The 24,881-nt window shown below is 34.7% G+C and overlaps 1 protein-coding gene across 1 annotated transcript; it reads right to left on the reverse strand.

The window, feature by feature from the left end:
- Positions 1-5,496: 5,496 nt before the first annotated feature.
- LOC128549835 (uncharacterized) lies at positions 5,497-23,470 on the reverse strand. The gene is made up of 2 exons (XM_053527505.1): positions 23,356-23,470; positions 5,497-6,023 (listed from the first exon to the last, which is right to left on the reverse strand). The coding sequence occupies exons 1-2, from the start codon at positions 23,468-23,470 to the stop codon at positions 5,497-5,499; spliced, it is 642 nt and encodes a 213-aa protein (XP_053383480.1).
- Between the last annotated feature and the right edge of the window lie 1,411 nt (positions 23,471-24,881).

A 24,881-nucleotide genomic window follows, 5' to 3' on the forward strand; every position in this document is an offset into this window, starting at 1 on the left:
TTTCCTTGTTAATACAACTTTGCTTTAGAAATAATATATAACATAATCATGTTTTAATATCACGCAATCCTGTGTTACACTAAATGTTAATCCATTGAATTTGTTCGTACTTTCTCCGTATCTTTCCTTGCATTAACTTTACTTAGATTTATTCTATACACTTTAAAAAGTGTTCGGTCAGCTGTGATATTTATTGAATGGCTCTCGTGTAAAGGGCTTGTTCATAATATGGTCACATATATTACAGTCCATTAAAAGAATGGACAACGCACATTTTTCGTATTGTAACAGCCGCAGAATCCCTTGGAATTGGTCGCCAACAAGCGTATCCCGAGAGATTTTGCTGATATTTTTATAGGAAACAAACATGCGTTTTTTTTCTATCATAAAACGTATAAAAAGCTAAACCTAAATGAGTATTAGGTTGATGCATCAAAGTGTTAATTTTCTTTCTTTTTTTATATGGCCATTATACATCTACGGCCCCCATGGAACGCGCATTATTGATCCGTTTGATCAAATACATGCCTTACACACGAATACACCGACGCTTCTCGTTGGCCTACATGTATAGGTTTCTTGTAACAAATAAAGTATAAACTTATTTTACATTACGTTTTCAGGCCGTTTTATGGCCCCAACCACCCAAAGCAGCTTATAGTAACCAGACTGTCCGTTTGTCCGTCAGTGCCCTTGAATTCCAATCATTAACTGAAAAACGCTTTGCTATAGGAAACTCAAAAGTGGTTGGCTCGTAGGTCGTGACCGGCAAATAAACCTTATCGATTTTGAGGCCAGTTGCTGAAAGGTCAATATCGTGATGACCTTGAGTTAAAAATCGGTCCGATAACTGAAGAACTCTTTAGTCTCCAGACTTATAGGATGACTGCCGTTTGTCAGAAGATGAACTCTCTTGCTCTGAAGTCAGTAGGTCAAAAGGCAAGGCCGCTGTGACCGTGAGCTGCAATTCGGTATGCGAATTGCTTTGGCATAGAAACCTCAAACTTGGTATGCAGGTAGGTTGTGAACGGAAGATGACTTTTATTGATTCTGAGGTCGGTTGCTCAGAGGTTAAGGTCGTGGTGACAAAATCGATTTCCGCTCAACAACTGAATAACACTTCGTCCTTCACTCGTCTAACTTCATAGGATGATCGCCTATGGTCAGTAAATAAACCACATTGTTTTGAGTGTCAGTAGGTTAAAGGCCAAGGTCACAGTGTCCTTGAGACTAAAAACGGTTTCTGCTCAATAACTAAAAAAAACCTTGGCCTACGCTTTACAAACTTCATATGATGATTGCCTATGGTCAGTAGATCATATGTCTGCAATCTAAGATTAACATAAATGCTTTTGAAAAATGGGTTTTAGCCAAAAAGAAAATTTGTAAGGTATGATAGGTTTTTTTAACTCGAGATGTGAGAAAATGAGAACACATTTTATAACAGTTTACCTTAGCAAGAACATGATTCTTTCATCTCTTTTAAATAATTGCAAATGCAGGTCTAATCAATATTGTTAACCATGTATACCAGTCAGTACGACAGACTTTCAACCCCTGGATAATGTTAACGCACATACTTGAATACTGAAGTGTAGATAAGATTCATTCATTATGTACTCTTGTACACCTTTTCATCAACAGACGAAAGATTAGTTATCATTATTATCATTTGTGTACATGTAGATCTCTCTCTCTCCTCTAAACGGTAGAAATCTTACTTTAATTGTGCTTACATTTAAGCTTTTGTGTTTTCAAAGTGTATGGCTATGTTGTTAAGTAATAAATCTGGATCAATTTAATAATAGTTTATTCTGAAGGTGGATTTATTCATTCCATTGTGTTTATTTACTTTTAACTGAAAATAAATTGAGTTTCACTTGCACACATTGCTTGCTTTGTAAACTAGATGAATTGTACCACTGCTCAATGCTATTGCCACCGCCCACATCGCCAACAAAAACTGTATTGTGTGTTACTAAGCAGAACACCTGTGGTGTACTTGTCACTTACCGTTGCAAGACGGTGCCCGTCTATGTTCCTTTCATTGTTCGTTTTGTCCCCGTTGTGTACACGTTTTACTCCTTTGATGTTTTACGTGCATATGTTTATCGTGTACACTGCTACGGGTTCTGGTTTAAGGGGCCAGAATTCTTGGTGGCTTTTACTGTTGGATGTTAATCCTTGAATTTTCAAGATTCCTGACTGAGAATTATTTGCTGTTTGTCTCATTTGTTGTTGTGTTATCCCTGCTGAAGCAAAATGTGTGTTTTTCACCATACATGTGACCCTTTATTTGTCGTGCTTTCATGTTGTCGTAACTTCGCCCCGCCGACACCAAAACATGACAAATACCTTATCTGTCGAGTTTTCGCTCCGTAGACACGAAAGTACGACAAATATCTTATTTGTAGAATTTTCTGTTTTCGTTTTTGCGTCTTCCGTTAGACATGCGCACAACAATTAACTGAACTGAACACAACATAATTGCATGCAAAAATATGCCAAAACAAGTATAATAATTATATTTTTTTAAGAATAAAGACTGACACATATTATGTGTATATTTCTGCCGAATACCATTCTGTTACAAAAAAAAAGAAAAGAAAAAAGAATATCGAAAGACGAACGTCGAATATCAAACTAATTACTTCTGCCTTCCCCCACATTCCCCGCCCTCACCTAACATTTTATGCATTTTCTCAAAAAATATCCAAGCAGTTTCTTACTAGAATAATGAGAACATTCTTTGATAATGACCAAAATATGTGTTTTTGAAAAGTTTATTTTTTAAATTGTGATAACTCTGCTCAGTACTACAGCGAAAATACTGCGAATACGAAAGTGGCTGGTAAGCTGTTAGCTTATTTATTAATTTATACACACACGGAAGAAATTAACATTATTGTAAAATTGCACGATTGATATTTGATATACCTGGTATTGATCAAGTGACGACAATGCAGAATTACAGTCATCTCGTTGTATGTGTACCTTCTGTGCTCTGCCATACGTTTAATATTTTATTAGAACAATATCAGAATAATAAAATCAAAGTCATTACTTAACGAGGGAACTCATTTGGATAAGTATACGTAACTATTTTTCTTATTTTACATACACTTTGAACGATAAATGAACGTCAGACATGTTTATTTATGTACTGTTTCATAAAAAAAAATATTCCGTCTTAAAACTCTTAATGCAGCTTTGGTGAATATAAAGACGGTTTGTCCGAATAGAAAGATAAATGCTTCTCAATTATTTGTCGTGTTTTCGTGTCGGCGCGGCGAAAACACGAAAACTCGACAACTCAATAAATATGGTCCGAGAGCTCACGGACTTTTATTACAACAATAGAGGTCAACAGAAGTTTTTACTATTTTGGAAACAATATTTCATATCCTGCATGAAAGCCCATTTCTTAAGTGTCAAAACCGTGCCTATCTATATTTTGTTCACTCATGTTTGTGATAGGGGAGGGAAAACTCACTTGTTTATTAGGGTGTAGGATAAAGTTTACGTCTACCAGTTTTTTCACAGTTAAATTACAGTAACTATCTGATTGTCAGTAAATGTATATATGTCAAACAATGACAGCAATAGGAAATTCATCAAAAAGGAATGAAGTGCAAACTTGATATTCAAGGTCAAAGGTCAAATTTATGTAAAACTCAAAAAAATTGGCATATTTGAAATTTATTTTTATTCTTAAAATATAGTTTGTTATCATAAGTCACACATCTTTATTTATGTAATATGTATATATCAGCCAAAGTCAGAAATGCTAATCTTATTGCAAAAAGACAAGGTCAGTCCTGATTATTGAAGGTCAAAATTCATTTTCATGCAAAAATGTGAAAAAGTTTACCTTTACTTTTTCTAATCTGTTTAATACGTCTTCACATTATTAGTCATTGAAGTTAATTCGTTTTAATGTTTGTATGTCGGGCAAAATCAGCAGTGCAGATGTAACCCCAAATCTGCCAAGTGTACAGCTAATATCAAAGGTCAAAGGTCAAATTTGTGTGAAAAGTAATGGCTCGTTATTTAGTTTAATGTATACATGTCCCACAATGCCTGTAATAAATACAAATTCTGGAATGAGTCAAGTTCAAATGAAATATTAAGGGTCAAAGGTCATTTTCAAGTAAAAGAATAAAAAACCTCTTTTAACTTGTCTCTTTGTTGATAATATCTTGTCGATAATTTCAAAACATTCAAGGTCAACCATAATATCAAAGGTCAAAGGTCAAAAAGTGAGTAAAACGTTGCAATAATATTAACTCTTCGTAATATTTTTTATTGTTTAGAAGTGTTTGCTTTGTCACTGTAGTAACTGATCGTTGTTCATTTTACTGTATATATGTCAGACGATGTCATGTAAGAGAAAATAAGTCAAGGTCAAACCTGGTATTGAAGTTCAGGGGTAATTTATAGTATGAAAAATCAGAAATGTAGCATACTTACTCATTGCTTTGTTAAAAATAGCTCGTTGTTATAATTCACTGTTACCAGTTTACTTTAATGTATACATGTCAAGCAAGGTCAGCAATGTATGTCTTATCTCAATAAGTCAAAGGCAAACATATTATCAAAGGTCAAAGGTCAAATCCGTGTAATATTCGCAAAAGACAGAATTTTCGCAATGATTTTTCTTTATTGTTTTACAATATTTTGTCACGACTAGTAAAACTGAGCATTATTCATTTCAATGTTTCTATAACAGGCAATATCACTGTTGAAATAATAATGAAAAATTTGTTAAGGTCAAACCTGACATTAAAGATCAAAGGTCATTTTCATTTAAAAATTCAAAATACAGCATACTTAATATCTTCTTCGTTAAAAATTATCTTGTCATTTTTTCATTGAAAAATTCTTTCTTATATATATTTGTAAGGCAATGTTGGCAATGCAGATCTAATTTCATGAACAGTGATTGGTAAAGCTTATATCAAAGGTAAAAGGTCAAATTTGTGTGAAAGATCGCAGAAATAGCATTTTTGCAATACTTTTCATTGTGTAAAGGTATTTTGTCATTATTAGTATCTTATAATTGTTCCTTGAAGTTTCATATATATATGGGTCAATGTCAACAATGAAGATATCATCAGAATTGAATCTGGATCAACCCTGATGTTGAAGGTTTAAGTTCATTTTCGGGTAAAAATTCACAAGATAGCACTGTTATTTTATTTCTTTGTTCACAAATATCTTGTCGTTATAAATCGATGTTAATTCATTTTAATGTTAACCTTTACTTACTTACTTACTTACTTACTCACTTACTGCGTTCCATCTTCGTATGGCCGTTTTATCTTAAGATTAGATGCAGCAAAGAACTGCACCGTATTCTGCAGGTCGCTGGCATCTCCCCACAACTTGGTCTCAAATGGAATGTCTGTGGGCCAATCTTTCTGGCGTGCTCCTTCTAGATAGAAACAAATCTGCAGGATGTGGAATGGTGTTCTTTCCTCTGATCCGCACTGACAATTAGCTGTCTCTGCAACACTTCTTCAAATGTTTTCTCAGGCCAAGGTGTCCAGTGCGCAGACGGAGTTGTTGGCTGTGCTTGATTAACTTGTGTAAACTGTCATGATTGGGCAGGTAGCCTCTATTTATGTTCTTCCCGTCCGACACAAGGCTGTTCTTCAACAGAGTTTGAGCTTCTCTGTATGAAGTTGGAGCTTGGGGCTGTATTTGCTTGGTGGCTTCCTTTGCAGGTTTGTCCTCAGCTTCATTTCCGGCTATGCCCACATGTGCAGGAATCCATTGAAATGCTACATTGCTGTTCTCAGACAGAAGATTGATGTTTTCCAGCAGCTGTCTCGTTAAGATGTCTGATGGACCTGCTGAGAGAGCCTGAAGAGCTGACTTGGAGTCTTTTAGGAAAACAATATTTTGTCCCTTTTCTCCTCTCTCATACAGTTGGAGTGTGTTCGATGTGAGGGCTTGCGTCTCGGGTCCTAAGTCGGAGCATCTCTTGCCAACTGGATGAAAGAGTGCGAGAGTGGAGTTGTCTTGAAATTTGATGTAGGCACTACTCCCAGCATTCTGAACTGCTTTTTCCACTGATCCATCGGTATTTGCTTGGATCCAAGAGTATGCTGGATAGCAGTCACTGATCATTTCTAGCGTAAGAGATTGTTGGTGAGCCTGATGTTGTTTTCTCTTCTCTTCCTCCTATTCTAGCACCTCCAACCTGACCTTTGGAGCACCTTTTCTAGATAACCATTCACTGGGCACAAGCGGCTCTGCCTCTATGTCCAATAATCTGCTCGACTTAAATGAGCGGACAAGGCTAAATTCCCCGTTTTTCTAGTAATTCAAGGACTATAATCAAAGAGTGCCTGGTACAATTTGGCTGGTTATCGAACTTGGCCGAGATGTAATGCCCACAAACATTGTCAGCAAGTTTGGTGAAGATCCGACGAAAACTGAATCATAGAGCAGACATGTTTTGGATGCTGACCGCCCGTCCGCTGCCATTCATAATCATCTCCATTTTGTTTCTTAACCGTTAAATAAAACTGCTGAAGTAGCTATTCAGGCAGTCAGGGCTGATACAAAGTTCTAGGTTTCGTCCGAAACGGCTTCTTTTAGCGACTTTTCAAATATTCCAACATCTGATGATCCTTTTTACTGTATTTTTATCTCACCTGAGCAATGCTTTTTCTGATCGCTCGATGTCCGGCGTCCGTCGTCTGTCGTCTGTCGTCTGTCTGTCGTCTGTCTGTCAACATTTAGCTTGTGTATGCGATAGAGGCTGTATTTTTCAACTGATCTTTATGAAACTTGGTCAGAATGATTATCTTGAAGAAATCTAGGACGGGTTTGAAAATGGGTCATCTGGGGTCAAAAACTAGGTCACTAGGTCAAATCAAAGAAAAACCTTGTGTATGCGATAGAGGCTGTATTTTTCCACTGATCTTCATGAATTTTGGTCAGAGTGATTACCTTAATGAAATCTAGGTGGAGTTCGAAAAAGAGTCAGCTGAGGTCAAAAACTAGGTCACTAGGTCAGATCAAGGAAAAACCTTGTGTATGCGATAGAGGCTGTATTTTTAAATTAATATTCATGAATTTTGGTCGGGATGATTACATTGATGAAATCTAGGTCAAGTTCGAATATAGGTCATCTGGGGTCCAAAAGTAGGTCACTAGGTCAAATCAAAGGAAAAGCTTGTGTTTGCCATAGAGGCTGTATTTTTCAATAGATCTACCTGAAATTAATTCAAAGTGATAACTTTAATGAATTCTAGGCCGAGTTCGAAAATGGGTCATCTGGGGTCAAACACTAGGTCACTAGGTCAAATCAAGGAAAAAACTTGTGTATGCGATAGAGGCTGTATTTTTCAATTGATCTTCATGAATTTTGGTCAGAATGATTGCTTTGATGAAATCTAGGCCGATTTCGAAAATGGGTCATCTGGGGTCAAAAACTAGGTCACTAGGTCATATCTAAGAAAATACTTGTTTAAACTCAAGAGACCACATTTTTAGTCCAATCTTAATGAAAATTGACCAAAATATTTGTTTTCATGAAATCACTAGGTTAAACATGTTTACACTGTTATAGTGTGTTTCTCAGGTGAGCAACCTAGGGCCATCTTGGCCATCTTGGCCATCTTGTTAAGTTTTTGATTATTAACGGACGTTTTAATATCTAAATCAGATAGCATTGTTATCCCTTGAATCGTTTTTGTGTGTTGTAAACAAAAAAACTCAAATTAAATTCAGATTTCAAGACGCATAATCAAACTCTGTACATACAGCGCCTACTTCATCCGATTTACATTCGGAACATTTTCATGCGTTTCGGGCATTATCGTATGTTTAACATGGGACTGTTGAACCGTCCGAATACAGAAAATACAGGATTTTGTATGCCCGTGCATTCAAATACCGTAATATATTGTACGGTCACGTGTTGCAAATGAACGTTCGCGATTGGATAGATAAAATAGGTATAGAATAAAACGAATTAACTTCAATGACCAATAATGTGAAGACGTATTAAACAGATTAGAAAAAGTAAAGGCAACATTTTTCACATTTTTGCATGAAGATGAATTTTGACCTTCAATAATCAGAATTGACCTTGACTTTTTGCAATAAGATTTGCATTTCTGACTTTGGCTGATATATACATATTACATAAATAAAGATGAGTGACTTATGTTAACAAACTATATTTTAAGAATAAAAATAAATTTCAGATATGCCAATTTTGTGAGTTTTACATAAATTTGACCTTTGACCTTGAATATCAAGTTTGCACTTCATTTCTTTTTGATGAATTTCTTATTGCTGTCATTGTTTGACATATATACATTTACTGACAATCAGATAGTTACTGTAATTAAACTGTGAAAAAACTGGTAGACGTAAACTTTACCCAACCCCCTAATATTTTTACAAGTGAGATTTACCTCCCCTATTACAGACATGAGTGAACAAAATATAGACTGGCACGGCTTTGACACTTAAGAAATGGGTTTTCATGCAGGATATGAAATATTGTTTCCAAAAAAGTATAAACGTCGTTTGGCCTCAAATGTTGCAATAAAAGTCCGTGAGCTCTCAGACCAATAAGGTATTTGTCGAGTTTTCGTGTTTTCGCCTCGCCAACACACCAACACGACATGGCAGAAATCAGCCACCATAGAGATATCAAAAAATATGTTCTCTGACATAATTTGTGTTCACATGCTCGACGTGTTTTACTTAAAATTTATTAATATTATTTTAATGATACAAATCTAAAACGTCGTGGCTGGCTAGTTTTTAAGTTATGGCAACAGTCTGTAGCTTTTAAAAAACTGGTACTGTCTTAAATGTTTTATTGTTGTATTGCATTTCCAGTAACACATGTAAATGCATATATTAATATCCTGAACAAATTGTTGTCGCTTTATGTTTTCAGCTAGTTTTCATAATAATTGGCTTACGTTCAAACAAGTTTTACACCCTGGGTTCTTATACCGTTCAGAAAATTGAAATTGAAAGGAAAAGAGAGCATATCAGTTCAAGACAAATTTTGAAGCTCATTCGAAAAGTGTTTTCGAAGCGATCCTGGTCAAACACATCATCCTACCATTTCTCGAACACAAAAGTCTTTCCTGTAGGGGGAAAAGCCCAACCAGTCAGTTTATTCCCCATTCAGTGTATATTCTCATACAGGTATGTAGATTATACAGAAGGTGTGGAGCAATAACCAGCTAGTCAGTGTATTCCCCCGTTTATCATTCAGACATGTAGATACCTACATAATAATTGTGTGTGTGCGGGGTCGGGGGGTGGGGTGGGGGGGGGGGGGAGGAGGAAGAACCAACTAGTCATGTTTATTCCCCATTACTGCCTATTATCATTTAAGTAAGTAGATATAGACACACAAGGAGGGGATTTGGGGAGAACCAACTAGTCAGTTTCTCCCTTTATCGCCTATTATTCAGATATGTAGATACACACATACTAGGGATAAAGAACTGACTAGTCAGTTTAATTTCCATTCACTGTCTATTATCACTCAAGTATGTATAGGTATATACACACTATGTGGAGAAAGCAGTAACAGCAAGAAGAGAAGGCAGCAACTAGTAAGTTTCTTCCCCCGACGAAGTCTATTTCACAGACATGTAGATACATACATACTAGGGGGAATAACCTACTGCTCAGTTTATTCCCCCTTCACCGTCCATTATCATTCAGGTATGTAGATATACCGGTATACACACTTGGGGAGGGTGGGGACACCAACTAGTCAGATTCGTCCCCTTCACCGTCTATTATTCAAACATGTAGATACATACATACTAGGGAGAGTGGGGGACCTACTAGTCGGTTTATTCCCCAATCACCACTATCTATTAATATTTAGGTATAAAGATATATACACACTGGGGGACACCAACTAGTCCGTTCCTTCCCGCTTTGCCGTCTATTATTTAGACATGTAGATGCATACATACTAGGGAGAAAGAATCAACTAGTCCGTTTTCCCCCTTTATTGTTTATTTTTACTCATGTATTTAGATATATACACTCTAAGGGTAAAACACAGATCCCTCACCATGTATTATTTAGACCAAATGATACATGGATGAACGTGGGGAAAACAACATGTCAGTTCATACAGATATATACACACCAGATGGGAAAGAATTAATTGGTCATTGTTCCCCTTCACTGTTTATTATTCAGGTATGTAGGCTAACTTACATACTAGAGGGAAAAAACCCCATTAAGTTTCTTGCCCCTTCGCCATCTATTTTTAAGGTATTTAGATATACGTGAAAGGACCAACTCGTCAGTTTCTTCCTCAATAAGTAAATTTGTCTCCCCTTTTTGTGTACAATAACTGAAGAAAAAATTAACCTTGTGGTGAAGAAAACTTGTTAATTTTTCTTCCAAAAGCTGAGGGGGAGGGGACCCAATGAAGATGTGTTTCTTTTTTTGTGACACGAAAGAATTAGGCAGTAACATTTAACAAAGAAGTTTATGTTTTTTTTTCTTTGTTAGTGTACAAACATTGTGTAGGATAAATTCTAACAAGGGGGAGAAAATTCCATTGGTTTGTTTTTTCTCCCTGTTTTGTGAAAAGAAATAGAATTAGGGTGGGGATGTGTAAACTAACCAGACGAGAGGAAAAAGCAACAGCTAAGGGAAAAACTGACCTTTACGCTGGCGCAAGCTTGTCATGTCGCCGACAGCTACCGAGATCAGAAACAAATTCTGAATCAGTGCTTGTGCAGTGTCATAAAACCTGTCGGACAAAGCGCCTCTGCTTTGGTTCTTGGAATGCCAGTTTAAGAAATAAATTTAACAAAGAGACATGTTTTCTTGCAACCATTTATATCTGATTTATATCTGATACTATCCTTTTTCAGTACACGGTTCATGTGTGTATGGCAACATGTTGAAACCAAGCTGACTTCGCAACAGTAAGGAGGAACTGTAAGTAAATCATTAAATGTTATTTATGTCGAGCCCGCTTGCGGTCGTCCAAATGACTGTTCGGTGTATGTGCATTATTGCATTAGTTAGTGCATGCGTCCGTCCGGGTTTTTGTCCAGACAATAATTTTGACATGCATAAAGGAATCTTGGTTATATTTGGCATGAATTATCATTATTTTACCACATTCTTATAGCACTCTTTTCATGCACATGTACACGTTCATAAGTGCTGTCAAGGTCACAATTAGGAGTCAAAGGTCATTTTAGATATTGCACGGGTCGTAACTTTGGTAAGTATGGAGAAAGTTTTAGGTGTATTTGACATAATATTATCTGTACATGGTAAAGATATTTTTTGCAGACTTAAAATTATTTTATTTATGTGGATGATTGTTTATCTTAAATAACTTAGTTTGGCTCAAGATATTGAAAAGAAACTTGTTTTAATTGGCTGAAATGTTTGAGTCATTCAGGTCGATTATCAACAAATAATGGACTCTAAAGGGTACAACATTCTAGTTTAATTGATATTTATTTATTTATTATTTATTTATCAATGGTGCAGACGCCCTATCCTACATATAAATTTAATGCATTAATGCATGTAGCTCTATTTTTAGTCATAACTGGTTAGAGAACACCAATTGTTTTCACATAGACTTCCACTGTAACATTATTGCTTGTACGGCCTTCCATAAATCGAAACCTGTACATCTAATCACATTTTTTTCAAGAACTATCTTCCACCAAAATATCGGACGAAAACATATGATTAGTGTTACTTTATTTATATAGTTTTCGTGTGAATGAGATGGCCCCCTGTTTACATCGTTGGTATGGGGGGCATGACGGGAGAAATTCATTTGATAAAACACATGTACACATGAAATGTAGCAAATTTTGTCAAAATGTAACCGTAACCAGACACTCTTAAAATGGATTTACATGCTTCTGGTATTTACTTTTTATGTTAACCTTTTGTTTTGAATACAGTATGACAAATATTTAATTTACACGACATTCCCCTAGCTTTTTGTGCTTACATTTGGTACGAAAAAAATGTAATGAAATACTGACTGTTTTATTGCTAACATAATCAAGATGGCGGTTTTGCAGTGAAACTGACGTAATATTTATTTTTGGAACTGCTTAAACGACAGCCCGTTTATTGACAATTATTACATACAGACATATATTTTTTAACAATTTACATCAAGGTAATATTATCAATATTATCAAACAATGTAATATTGAACATTAGTTATCAAGTTCGATTTTGAAGTTGCTACATGATATGAACTAGCTGGTTGTGTAATATTTTAAGCTATACATGAGTAAAGTGCGCAATACACGATATTTGCTTTATCTAAGTATTTTTTTAAAAAGATAGGGGGCAGATTTCGAAGTGATTGATCAATGTTTCCCTGACAAACTAATCAAGCCTCAACAATGAACTTCACACGTAGAAAATAGTAGTTTATTCACGGGTGGTAAACGCGCAATCCAATTCCCGCTGGGAATGCGCTTAAAATGGGTTGCGCAACGTCCGGTGCTGGTGTTGCGCGTAAAAAAAGACGAAATTAAGGTATGTGAAGTTATGATTTTGCTGAAACAAGAATAATTTTTCTCGAAAAAAGGAAAATGCTATTCGACACAAATATGATGATACATCATATATATGTAAAATATCTGGTTTGTAATTTATGATTCGGCTCTATTATCACAAAAACTCTGGCCACACGAAGCGTGAAAAATGTATGAAATCAACAAAAATGGCAGTTTCTGACCTCATATGCCTAATCTGAGGACATCTGGTGCTTTTTATGATAACTCAACTGTTATGGAATAACGGATATCAAAATCATTTGCTTCAAATCCTGCTTACGGGGACATAATTGACAAAAAACATCGGGAATGGGGTTGCGCACCGGGAATGGAGTTGCTAGTATACATCATAATGTATATAATGTATACGCGCTAGTATACATCATAATGTATATAATGTATACGCGCAACTCCATTCCCGGGGTGCAGCCCCATTCCCGAATGTTTGTTTGCCAATCTTTCCCCCAAAAGCAACATTTCATTCAAGTATTGGTAATATTCTTGATTGTTTTACACGTGTTTGATCATTAGAAGCGTCACATTTCCGGAAAAAAGGCACAAGAGTTAGAAAGTTAGCATTTTTCATGTGGTGAAGAAAACTGGTCCTACTGACACAAAATTAATGGTTGAAATGAGTGGTGCAGAAGACAATAGCAATCTTACAATCTTAGATTATTCTTACTTCGTTTATATACCCTTTCAGTAGATTTCCCTTAATTCATCTCAAATAATTTCCCGGAGTTTTTATTGCTCGTTGTTTATACTTGTTCCATGACTTTTTAACTACTATTGAAGCAAATATTTTTACACAAAAAGAATAGCACAATTAAGGCAAAGTTAAGGATGCATTAGCAACCACACATTCTTAGATTATTATTATTTAATTCTTACCCTTTCAATATATTTTATGTCCAAATTATTTTAACTACTACTGAAGAAAATATTATGACAACTAAGAATGGTATAACTGAGGGAAAGGGAAGGATGCAATATCGATCACAAAATCTAAGATTCTTATTATCTAGTTTATTTACCTTTCATTATATTTCCCTTAATTGGCCTTGTATAATTTCTTTGATTTTGTGCACATCACAATCGCTCACCGTCCGGCGTCCGTCCAAGGTCCGTCGAAACTTTCCTTTAAATAACATCTCCTCTTAAATCACCAAGTCAATTTTGATGAAACTCCACAGAGATGTTCCTTGAATTGTCTTCTGTCTTCTTTAAAAAGTGTTCAAAGAATTGAATTACATTCAGATCTCTGGTAGTAATGGCGACCGAAAGGAAAAACTTAAAACATATTATTATCCAAAACCACAGATCCTAGGGCTTTGATATTTGGTATGTAGCATCAGCTAGTGGTCTTATACCAAGATTACACAAATTATACCCTTACGTTAAATATGGCCCCGCCGTTTGGTCACATGATTTATATAGAATTAAAAAGGGAAAGATTTTGAAAATCTTTATGTCCAAAACTACAGGGCTTAAGGCTTTGATATTTGGTATGTAGCATCATCTAGTAGTCCGCTACAATGATTGTACAATGATTGTTTAAATTATTGCCTTGGGGTCAAATATGGACCCGCTCTTGGGGTCACATTTTTGATATAGACTTAAATGTGAAAAAAAAGAGAAAATCTTCTTGTTCAAAACCACAGGGCTGAGGGTTTTGATATTTGGTATGTAGCATCATCTAGTGGGCCTCTACCGTTATTTTTCGAATTATACACTAGGTTCAAATATGGCCCTGTCCCGGGGGGCACATGGTTTATATAGACTTATAAAGGGAAACATTTTGAAAACCTTCTTGTCCAGAACCAAAGGTCCTAGGGCTTTGATATTTTGTATGTAGCATCATCTAGTGGTCCTCAACTAATATTGTTCAAATTGTCTCCCTAGGGTCAAATATGGCGCCGCCCTGGGGGTGAAATAGTTTATATAGACTTATATAGGGAAAACTTTGAAAATATTCTTGTACAAAATCACATGATCTAGGGCTTTGATATTTGGTATGGAGCATAATGTAGTAGTCCTTCACCAAGATGTTTCAAATTATCCCTCTAGGGTTAAAACTGGCCCCGCCGCTCCGGGGCCACATGGTTTAAATAGGCTTGAATAGGGTAAAACCTTTTAAAGAATATTTTCTAAAACTATATGGCCCAGAACTTAGATATTTAGTGTGTGGCATGCTCTAGTGGGTCTCTACCAAGTTTTCTCAAATCATGACCCTGGGGTCCTTTGTTTTACATTGACTTATATAGGAAACATCTTTAAAAAATTTCTTGTTCAGAACTATAAAGCCCATACCTTAGATATTTGGTATTTAGTATTGTCTAGTGGTCAGCTATCAAGTTTGTTCAAATTATGACTCTGCGGTCAAAATTGACTGCACCCCGGGGTCAACATTTTTTACATTAGCTTGTACAGGGAAAAAACTTTTAAAAATTCTTTTCTGAAACCATTAAGCCTAGACCTAAGATATTTGGTATGTAGCATGCTTTAATAGATCTCTACCAATATTGTTAAAATCATGACCCTGGGGCCAATATATGCCACGCCCGGGGGTCCTTTGTTTTATATTGACTTATATAGGAAACATCTTTAAAAAAGTTCTTGTTCAGAATCATAAAGCCCATGCCTTAGATATTTGGTATTTAGTATTGTCTAGTAGTCAACTATCAAGTCTGTTCAAATTATGACTCTGAGGTCAAAATTGACCGTACCCCGGGGTCAACAGTTTTTACATTGGCTTATATAGGGAAAAACCTTTTAAATACTCTTTTCTGAAACCATTAGGCCTAAACCTAAGATATTAGGTATGTAGCATGCTCTAGTAGATTTCTACCAATATTGTTCAAATCATGACCCTGGGGTCAATATAGGCCACACCCGGGAGGTCCCTTTTTACCTCACCTGAGCCAAAGGCTCAAGATGAGCTTTTGTGACCGCTTGATGTCCGTAGTCCGTCGTTCATCCGTCAACATTTTCTAGAAAAATCTTCTTCAAAATTACTCGGCAGATTTACACCAAACTTCACAGAAATGTTTCTTTGGTGGCCCCCCTTTCAAAATTGCCCAAAGAATTAAAATTTATTCAGAACTGTGGTTGCCATGGCAACCGAAAGGAAAATCTTCAAAAACCTTTTTCTCAGAAACTGTTAGCCGGATTTCAAAAATATTTTGTAGAACTGATCTCTAGGTGACTTTCTACCAACCTTGCTTAAGCTATTCTATTTTGTTAAAAACATGACGGCCAGGGGGCGAAGCTTATTTCCCCTATATGACTATATTGTGAATTTAAAAAGCCTTATCTGAAACCTGAAGACTTAGAGCTTAGATATTTAGTATGTGGAATTGTCTAGTGGACGTCTACCAAGATTGTTCAAGTTATGATCCCAGGGTCAATATCTGTCCCGCCCCGCGAGTTTACATGTATTTCTCTGAAACCGAGAGGCACATAACTTAGATGTTTTACATGTGGCATTGTGTAGTGGTCCTTCACTAACAGTATTCGAATCATGACCCTGGGTCCATTTAAAGCCCCGCATGTAGTCACTTAGTTTTTATATGAGATATATAGGAAAAAATACTTCAAAAATTATCTGATCATATTTCCTAGACTGTTTAATTATAATTACACATGACCCCAAGTAATTACGGGTCACTTGATTGTGACCTTGACCTTCTGACCTACTTCGGTAGTTTTTAAGATACAGCCTTGAAATTTGCATGTATATACAGATTTGCACACCAATCTTAAAACTGACTTTCATGAACTATGTTTGTGACCTCCTGACCTACTTTCTTAATACGTTAGCACCAGTTTACATTTGAAACATGTAGCTCATATTACTCAGGTGAGCGATCCAGGGTTATCATGACCATCTTGTTTTACATAGACTTATTTGTTTTTGAAGCAATGGCAAAGAAATTTGGACCACAAGTATAATGTTTGATACAAATTTCAATACTAAGTTTGAATAGACTTAATATTGACCTACTGACCTACTTTTTTGTTTTTGAAATTACGTCATTGAAATTTGGACCACATGTATAATGTTTGTTTATTTTTAACATATTTCAGTTGTCATCTTGAATAATCTTTACCATGACCTACTCACCTCGTTGTTTTTTGTAAGCTTAAGCAAAGAAATTTGTTCAAGCAAGCAATTAAACACAGGTGAGCGATATACGGCGATCATGGCCCTCTTGTTATATTTTATTGGTTATATTGGTTATACATGTTTCATGACTTTCTCACTACTCCCGAAGGAAACATTATGACACAAAATGAATGGTATAATTGAGGGAATAAAGAGGATGTTACAGCGATCCCCAATTCTTAGATTATTATTATTTAATTTATTTACCCTTTCAATATATTTCTCTTACATTTATGTGCATTATTTCCCTGATTTATCGTGGTTTATTTTATATTTGTTCTATGACTTTTCCTCAACTACAAAAGCAAATATTCTGACACAAAATGAATGGAACAACTAAGGGAATGTACAGGATGCAATAGCAAACCCAAAATGTTTGATTATTGTTGTTTTGTTTATCAACCCTTTCAATATATTTATTTCCTATATTTTATCTGCCATATTTTCCATTTTTATTGTTTATTATTTATACTTTTACCAGGAGTTATGACACAAAATGAATGGTATAAATGAGGGTCAAGTGAAGGATAGAAAAGCAATCCAATATTCTACGATTATTATCATTTAGTTTATTTATCGTTTCAATATATTTTCCTTAATTTATTTGCAATATTTTTCTTGATTTTTCATTTTTTATGTACCAGGACATTTCCACCTGTATTGATGGAAACATTTTGACACAAAACGATTGGTATAGTTAGGGGAAAGTGCACGATGTAATAGCAATCCCAACATTTTATATTCGTATTATTTAGTTTATTTTTCCTTCAATATATTTTTATTAATTTATCTGTAAGAATATACTTGATTTTCTAAAAAGATTTTCTGGTTATTGTTGTTCCAAGATTTTTGCTTAATACTGCAGTAAACATTATGACACAAAAGTAATGGTAAGTGAAGGATTCAATAGCAACCATACAATCTTAAATTACTGTTATTTAATATATTTGCCATGTTTTTCTCCATTTATTTGCAATGAGTTTATATTTTATACATTATTATTTATATTTTTTCCAGTACTTATTGTTTACTACAGAAGCAAACATTTTGATACATTTTGTTTCATAATTTTCCTTCAGTAGCAGCCAAAAAGTCGTGGAAAAAGTATAAACTAGAAAAAAATAAAGTAATTTATTGCAGATGAATCAGGGAAATGTAATGAAAGTTTGTTTGTTTGTTTTGGGTTTAACGCCGTTTTTTTTCAACAGTATTTCAGTCATGTAACGGCGGGCAGTTAACCTTACCAGTGTTCCTGGATTCTGTACCAGTACAAACCTGTTCGCCGCAAGTAACTGCCAGCTTCCTCACATGAATCAGAGGTGGAGGATTAATGATTTCAGACACAATGTCGTTTATCAAATAGACACGGAGAACATACGCCCCGCTCGAGGTTCGAACTCACGACCCCACGATCTGTAGACCAACGCTCTACCTACTGAGCTAAGCGGGCGGGATATGTAATGAAAGGGTAAATAAACTAAATAAGAATAATCTAAGATTATGAAATTGCTATTATATCCATTCATTTTTGTCATAATATTTGCTTCAGTAGTAGTCCAAATGTCCTGGAACAAGTATAAAAAATTATGTACAAATCAAGGAAATTATTGGACATTAATAAAGTAAAATATTTTGAAAGGGTAAAATAAGTAAATATTAATCTAACATTCTTGAATTGCTATTGTATCCTGCACTTTTCCTCAGTTATACTATTCAATTTGTGGCATATTGTTTGGTTCAGGATTAGTGAAAAAGTCCTGGAACCAAAATAAATAATGAGCAATGATAAAAGAAGGACAGTATTGCACATAAAACGGGGAAAATGCATTGAAAGGATAAATAAACTAAATAATAATCTTAGATTTGGGACTGCTTTTGCATCCTTTATTTTCCCTAAGACATATTATTTATTTTTTCTCATAATGTTTGCTGTAGAAGAAGTCAAATAGGCCTGTATCAAGTATAAAACATAACCTATCATATTGCACATAAATTAAGGGAAATAAATTTGAAATGGTAAAAATAAACTTAACAAAAAAAATGATCTAAGAATGTGGGATTGCTATTACATCCTTCTAATTTTCCCAGGTACACAGTTCATTTAATGTCATAATGTTTGCTTCTGTGGTAGTCTAAATGACATGGAAGAAGTAAAAACAATAAACTTATAACAAGCAGATAAATTAAGGAAACTTTATTGAAAGGGTAAATAAGCTATATACAAATAATAATCTAAGTCTTGCATATATAATAATAATAATAATCTTAGATTTGGGATTGCTATTGCATCCTTCACTTTCCCCTAAGTCATATTATTCATTTTGTCTCATAATGTTTGCTGTAGAAGAAGTCAAATAGGCCTGTATCAAGTATAAAACATAACCTATCATATTGCACATAAATTAAGGGAAATAAATTTGAAATGGTAAAAATAGACATAACAAAAATAATGAGCTAAGATTGTGGGATTACTATTGCATCCTTCACTTTCCCTCAGGTATACCCCTCATTTTGTGTCATAATGTTTTCTTCAGTAGTACTAGTAGTCAAAATGTCTTGGAAAATGTATAAAAAAAATAAACTATAAAAATCAAGGAAATTGGTGCAGAAAAACTAAGGGGGACATATTGAGTGTTTATTGTTTGTTTCTGGGTTTAACGCCGTTTTTTCAACACTAGTTCAGTTACGTTACAGCGGGCAGTTAACCTAACCAGTGTTCCTGGATTCTGTACCAGTACAAACTAACTGCCAACTTCCCCACGTGAATCAGAGGCGGAGGACGAATGATTTCAGACACAATGTCTTTTATCAAATCGTCGCGGAGAACATACACCCCGCCCTGGGATCGAACTCGCGACCCCGCGATCCTTAGATCTGCGCTCTCCCTATTGAGCTAAGCGGGCGGGAATGTAAACAAACTGAATAGCAAAAATCTTAAATTGTTTCCTTAATTATAACATTCATTTTGTGTCACAACGTGTGGTTAAGTAGTAGGCAAAATGTCCTGGACTGCTTTCACTTGGTTATACCATTCATTTTGTTTCATAATGATCCCTTCAGGAGTAGTCAAAGAGTTCTGGAAGAAGTATAAACTATAAAAAAAAAACAACAAGAATTTTTTTGCAGATAAATAGAGGGAAATGTAGTAAAACGGTAAATAAACTTAAAAATAATCTCAGATTATAAAATTGCTATTACATCTTTCAATACTTCTTAGTTACACTATTCATTTTGTGTCATAATGTTTGCTTCAGTAGTAGTCAAAAAGTCTTGGAACAAGTATAAACAATAAACTATGAACAAATCAAAGAGATATTTGCAGATCTTTTAACTTAAACGAAAATATATTGAAAGGGTAAATGAACTAAATAATAGTCTGAAATTCATGGATTGCTATTGTATCCTGCACTTTCCCTCAATTATTCCATTAAGTTTGTGTCAGAATGTTTGCTTCAGTAATTAGGAAGAGTTCTAGAACAAATATAAACAATAAACTATGAAAAATCAAGTAAACCTTTGCATGTAATTAAGGAAAGTATATTGAAATGGTAAATAAACTAATGATAAATTAGATATCTATTGTACATTTAGTAACATATTTATGTATAGGCTCAAGTAGTTAAGACTTCGCAAGTAAAACTTAATTAAATCAATAATATTAAAAAGTAAAAATTGAAAGGGTTAAAACATTAATAAAACTATTTTCATGTCATTAAATGTATTGCTCAGAAGTTAGTTAAGACTTCGGAAGCACACATGATTGTCGGAAGATACTGTTTCCCTGCTTTATTTTTAGGCATCATTGGGACACAGTAGATTTAAATTTGGACCAATAGAATTATTAAAAATTTTGTGTTTTTTTTTATTTACACAACAATGACCAGACATTGGCGTTTCATGAGACAGGGTTAGAATAAAACTTATCCATTCATCATCAGCAGGGACGTCATGTTGTTACCATTTTCTTACCAAAATCATATGTCAAACAATATAGCAGAATAAAGCAGAACCGACCTATGAAGCTTCTTCTTCAATAAACGGACTTCTGACACGATAATAAGGTTCACCAATAAACGCCTTAGCAGATGGATCAAAAATGTCTAATAATTGGACAATTTCTTTTTTTAGCATGGACGACCTTACTTCAGAAATGTTATAATGCATGGCAAATAGAAGTAAATTAGATTTCCTAGCTAACCGGAAAATCTCATGAGATGGCTCACATACTTATCAATATTAAATGACATTTTGATAACTCCTGGTATGAGCACACTAAATCGAAATCAAGATGTTTTTATACAAAATAATATGTAAAATTTAGCTGAAAAGTCTCAAAATATGAAATAAAAAGAATAGCAATCAAAGTTCAGTCCAAGACGAGCCCAATATTTCTGTTATGTCTAAGGGTAACCATTATTTTTTTTACTTAATTAAAGGTAACAGAAGAACAAACCAGCAACTATTAACAGTAACAAAATTTATTTTCAGATAGCCGTTAAGTTCAATAATGACATACAAGAATAGTGCAAATCCAGCCTTGGTCAAATTTAAATAGAAGATTCCAGCACTTCCATGTATCACCAAGAATAAAAAAGAAGATTTTGAAAAAAACTCAGAATAACCCAGACTTTAAAATCGTGTTAACATCCTGTTGATGGAACCTTCTAGAAACCGTAGAATATAAATAACATGATGTATCACCAAGAATAAAAAAGAAAATTTTGAAAAAAAAACTCAGAATAACCCAGACTTTAAAATTGTGTTAACATCCTATTGATGGAACCTTCTAGAATACCGTGGAATATAAATGACATGATGTCTCAAAAAGTGGACAGGCTTTACAATAATCAACGAGTCATCATTATTAAAAATAATAGTATGAAACATAATTAGGAATGTACATAACATCTGTTACTGAAATAAAAAAAAATACGTGATATTCGATTTTAATAGTAATTTTTGTAAAGGTGTTGGTACATTATTCAATAAATATTATTATATCTGTGTGTTTTAAAATATATTACTTACAAAAACATCATTATACCAGCAAAATCGTATATTAAATTTTGACGAAGTGGCATGTCCTTTAAAATTGTAACGGGTTGTTTTTCAGAAAATGTTTTTGAATTCATTGGCGAAAAGAACCTTATTATGTCAGATGTTTTTGTTTTTTTTGTTTTTTTGTAATTATAAATTCATTTCAGCTGATAATTTTCTCTTTGTTTCAAGCCCTTCCCATTTAGAAATATAAATGTGTGTGTTTTAGTAAGAAAAACAGATTTGTTTGAAGGCTACAAAATTAACATTCACTACAGGAAATTTTACAGGAATTTTTATTTTTAATTTTACAGGAAATGGAAGTGTTTTATTCGGTCAAAGCAATGTTTAGTTGTATACTCATACCTTTTATCTTTTAGATCATGATAGTAAACTGTGTCTAAGCTAAAATGTCGATGTTATGCAAACTCGATCTATCTAATATACACTTGAATAATGCAATGACAGTACATAAAGATTTCTGGTGAAAAATAGGTATGTAAAACATAGACATTCAGTTGGTTCTGGATACCATACTAACCTGAAACAAATCTGGCCCAATTTCTGATTATTGTTCACAGCTCTAGTTTATTTTCTTATTATTTTTTTTATATATTTTACTTGCAGCAGAAAATGGGTACAGACCTCCTATACAAGAAACAGGTAAACAATTAATAATTTAATATACTTTATATATTAACAACGTTTTCTAAACATTTTGAAAGCAATAGTCACTTTTTAAGATGTCTTGTGAAGTTGTCAGTCCGCCGAATTTTGATAGTTAAATTTCCCAGTCTATTTCTTTAAGATGCTCTGGTATTGTAAATGTTTCGGTATGGTGAAACTCATGGTATAATGAAACACTCTCTTAACTAAGCCAGTATATATAACTTGACAAAAGGTTCAATGCCAAAACCTGAACAATTTCTGTTTGAATATAGAGCGGATGTGGGTATTTCCGAACAGTTAAGCAATAATGTTGAATTTCGGAAATACCCAATGATATTGCCATTTCAAAACAACTTGTTTATAAAGTTATTCCAACTGATTTAGCGCGTTTAATTCCGAACTATATAAGTATATAGATATTGCCGGTATAGTGTATTAAAGATATTACCTATTGGACGTGTATTCCCGAACAGTGGGGGTAATTCCGAACAACAGCGGGGCTAATTCCGAACAGTCCAAACTTTTAAAAAAAGACCGTTTATTTGTTTACAATGATAAACATACACATTCTTTACGATTTTACTTGTATTTTTAACAAATGAACTTCATAAAACAAAACATATAACTATCGATTTACAGAGCATATGTATCCAAATCTAATTTTGCAGAAACACAGCGCAATAATTATCTCGACAACTTTCTACATGATTAACGTCCAAAACGTTCAATTTGGTATTAACATTTTTAGCATGATGCAATGTTCAGTGTTATAACAACTTAACAGTATTTGCATTCAAACGGAAGTTCGTCTGCATCGTCCCATAACTCATTTGCCACACATTCAGGATGAAATCTGCGCCCACAATTGGTGCATGTAAGAATTTTTTTAATACGGTTTTTCACACGCATAGCAGTTACGTGGACTAACTTGTACTTGGTCATCAGAATCGGAATCGGCAACTTCATCTAAAATTTGATCAATCTTGGCCTGCTTTTTCTTCTTTTTGTCGGCTTCCTTGACTTTCAGCTTCATTTGTTTCACTTTTTGCTTAAACCCAAATAAATTAATTCTCTTCTTCTCTCTCCTTCCTTTTACGTATTCTTTCCTCTTTGCGTTCAGCCTTTGTTTTTATTTCATTTTCTTTCTTCTGTTTTTTCTCTGTCAGCAGTAGCCGGTACTGTTTTCCTGTAATTGCTGTTGGTACTGTGGGTTCTTTTCTTACTTTCTTGGATGTGGAAGCTTGCGGCAAGGAAAGGTGTTTGCTGAAAGGGGATAATGTGGCCGTAGCACTGATATTGTTGTTAGACAGAGTCAATTTAACTGGTGTCTTCAGGGCAGTATTTACTTCCTTTACATTTTAATCATTCCCCTGTTCTGCTTGTACATGTATATCATTTACATCAGATTCTGTGATTTTGTAACTGTAGGGGAGTTACTATCTTTGCTCTCATCAGCACTTGTACTCGAATTATCGCAAACTTTCTTACAATCTTGCACTTCTCGAAACACCTTGCTCGGTTCCAACTTAACGGACTTTGTCACCACCGACGGATTTAATGGCGACAATCATGCCTCTTGGAAACCTTTTACAGCAGCTTCAATAGTCGTGATTTTCTCCCAGGCGCCTTTAAATACTTTAGCAAAGGTTTTCTTTGTAACAAACAATCCAATATTCTGTGCCTCCCATTCACGGACACTTTGTTTCCAAGACTGTTTCAGAGTTCCAAAAAGCTTTAAGTCTAAAGGCTGTAGAACATGTGACGCATGTTCAAGAAGGCAAAACATTTCAATCTGATTCTTTACACAAAGGTCAGAAGCCTCAAGAGTTACATGGGTGCTGTGGCCATCAATAAATAAAAGCACTGGTCTTTTCACATTACGTTCATTCATGGCAGGTATGAATACCTTATCAAGCCAGTTGCAGAATAATTCTGAATCCATCCATCCCGATTCCGATCTACCCATAACAGCCTCTTCAAATCCATCCAAAGGATTGTATGAAAATCTTCGTCCGAGGTATACGATCATTGGTGGCACGTAATGACCAACTGCGCTGACATGACATCAGCCATAATGGTTAACTGGGTCTTATCACTGTTACTGAAATTATAATTAATTAATTAACTGGTGCTCCCTTAGGCCCTATTACCTGGCTACTTTTCATAGACAAAGAAAACCCACTCTCGGCATTATACAATCTCGAAGGGTCCTTCAACAGGTCGGGGTCTTTCAATTCATTATCCACATAGCCTATTAAATTGTCAAACCACTTGTGTACTTTTCCTCTGAAATAACAGCTCTTTCCTTCCCAAGATGGGGGGTTGAGCGTAATCTCAGGGAAGGATGGCGCTTGAAGAAGGGCCTGTTATTCTTAAATCTAGTGATTCTACCTTGGTCATCCAAGATTTTCTTAATAACTGCTGTCAGTTCCTGTTTGGTCCTA

The sequence above is a fragment of the Mercenaria mercenaria genome, chromosome 2, assembly GCF_021730395.1.
Source record: "Mercenaria mercenaria strain notata chromosome 2, MADL_Memer_1, whole genome shotgun sequence".
Lineage (NCBI taxonomy): Eukaryota > Metazoa > Mollusca > Bivalvia > Venerida > Veneridae > Mercenaria > Mercenaria mercenaria.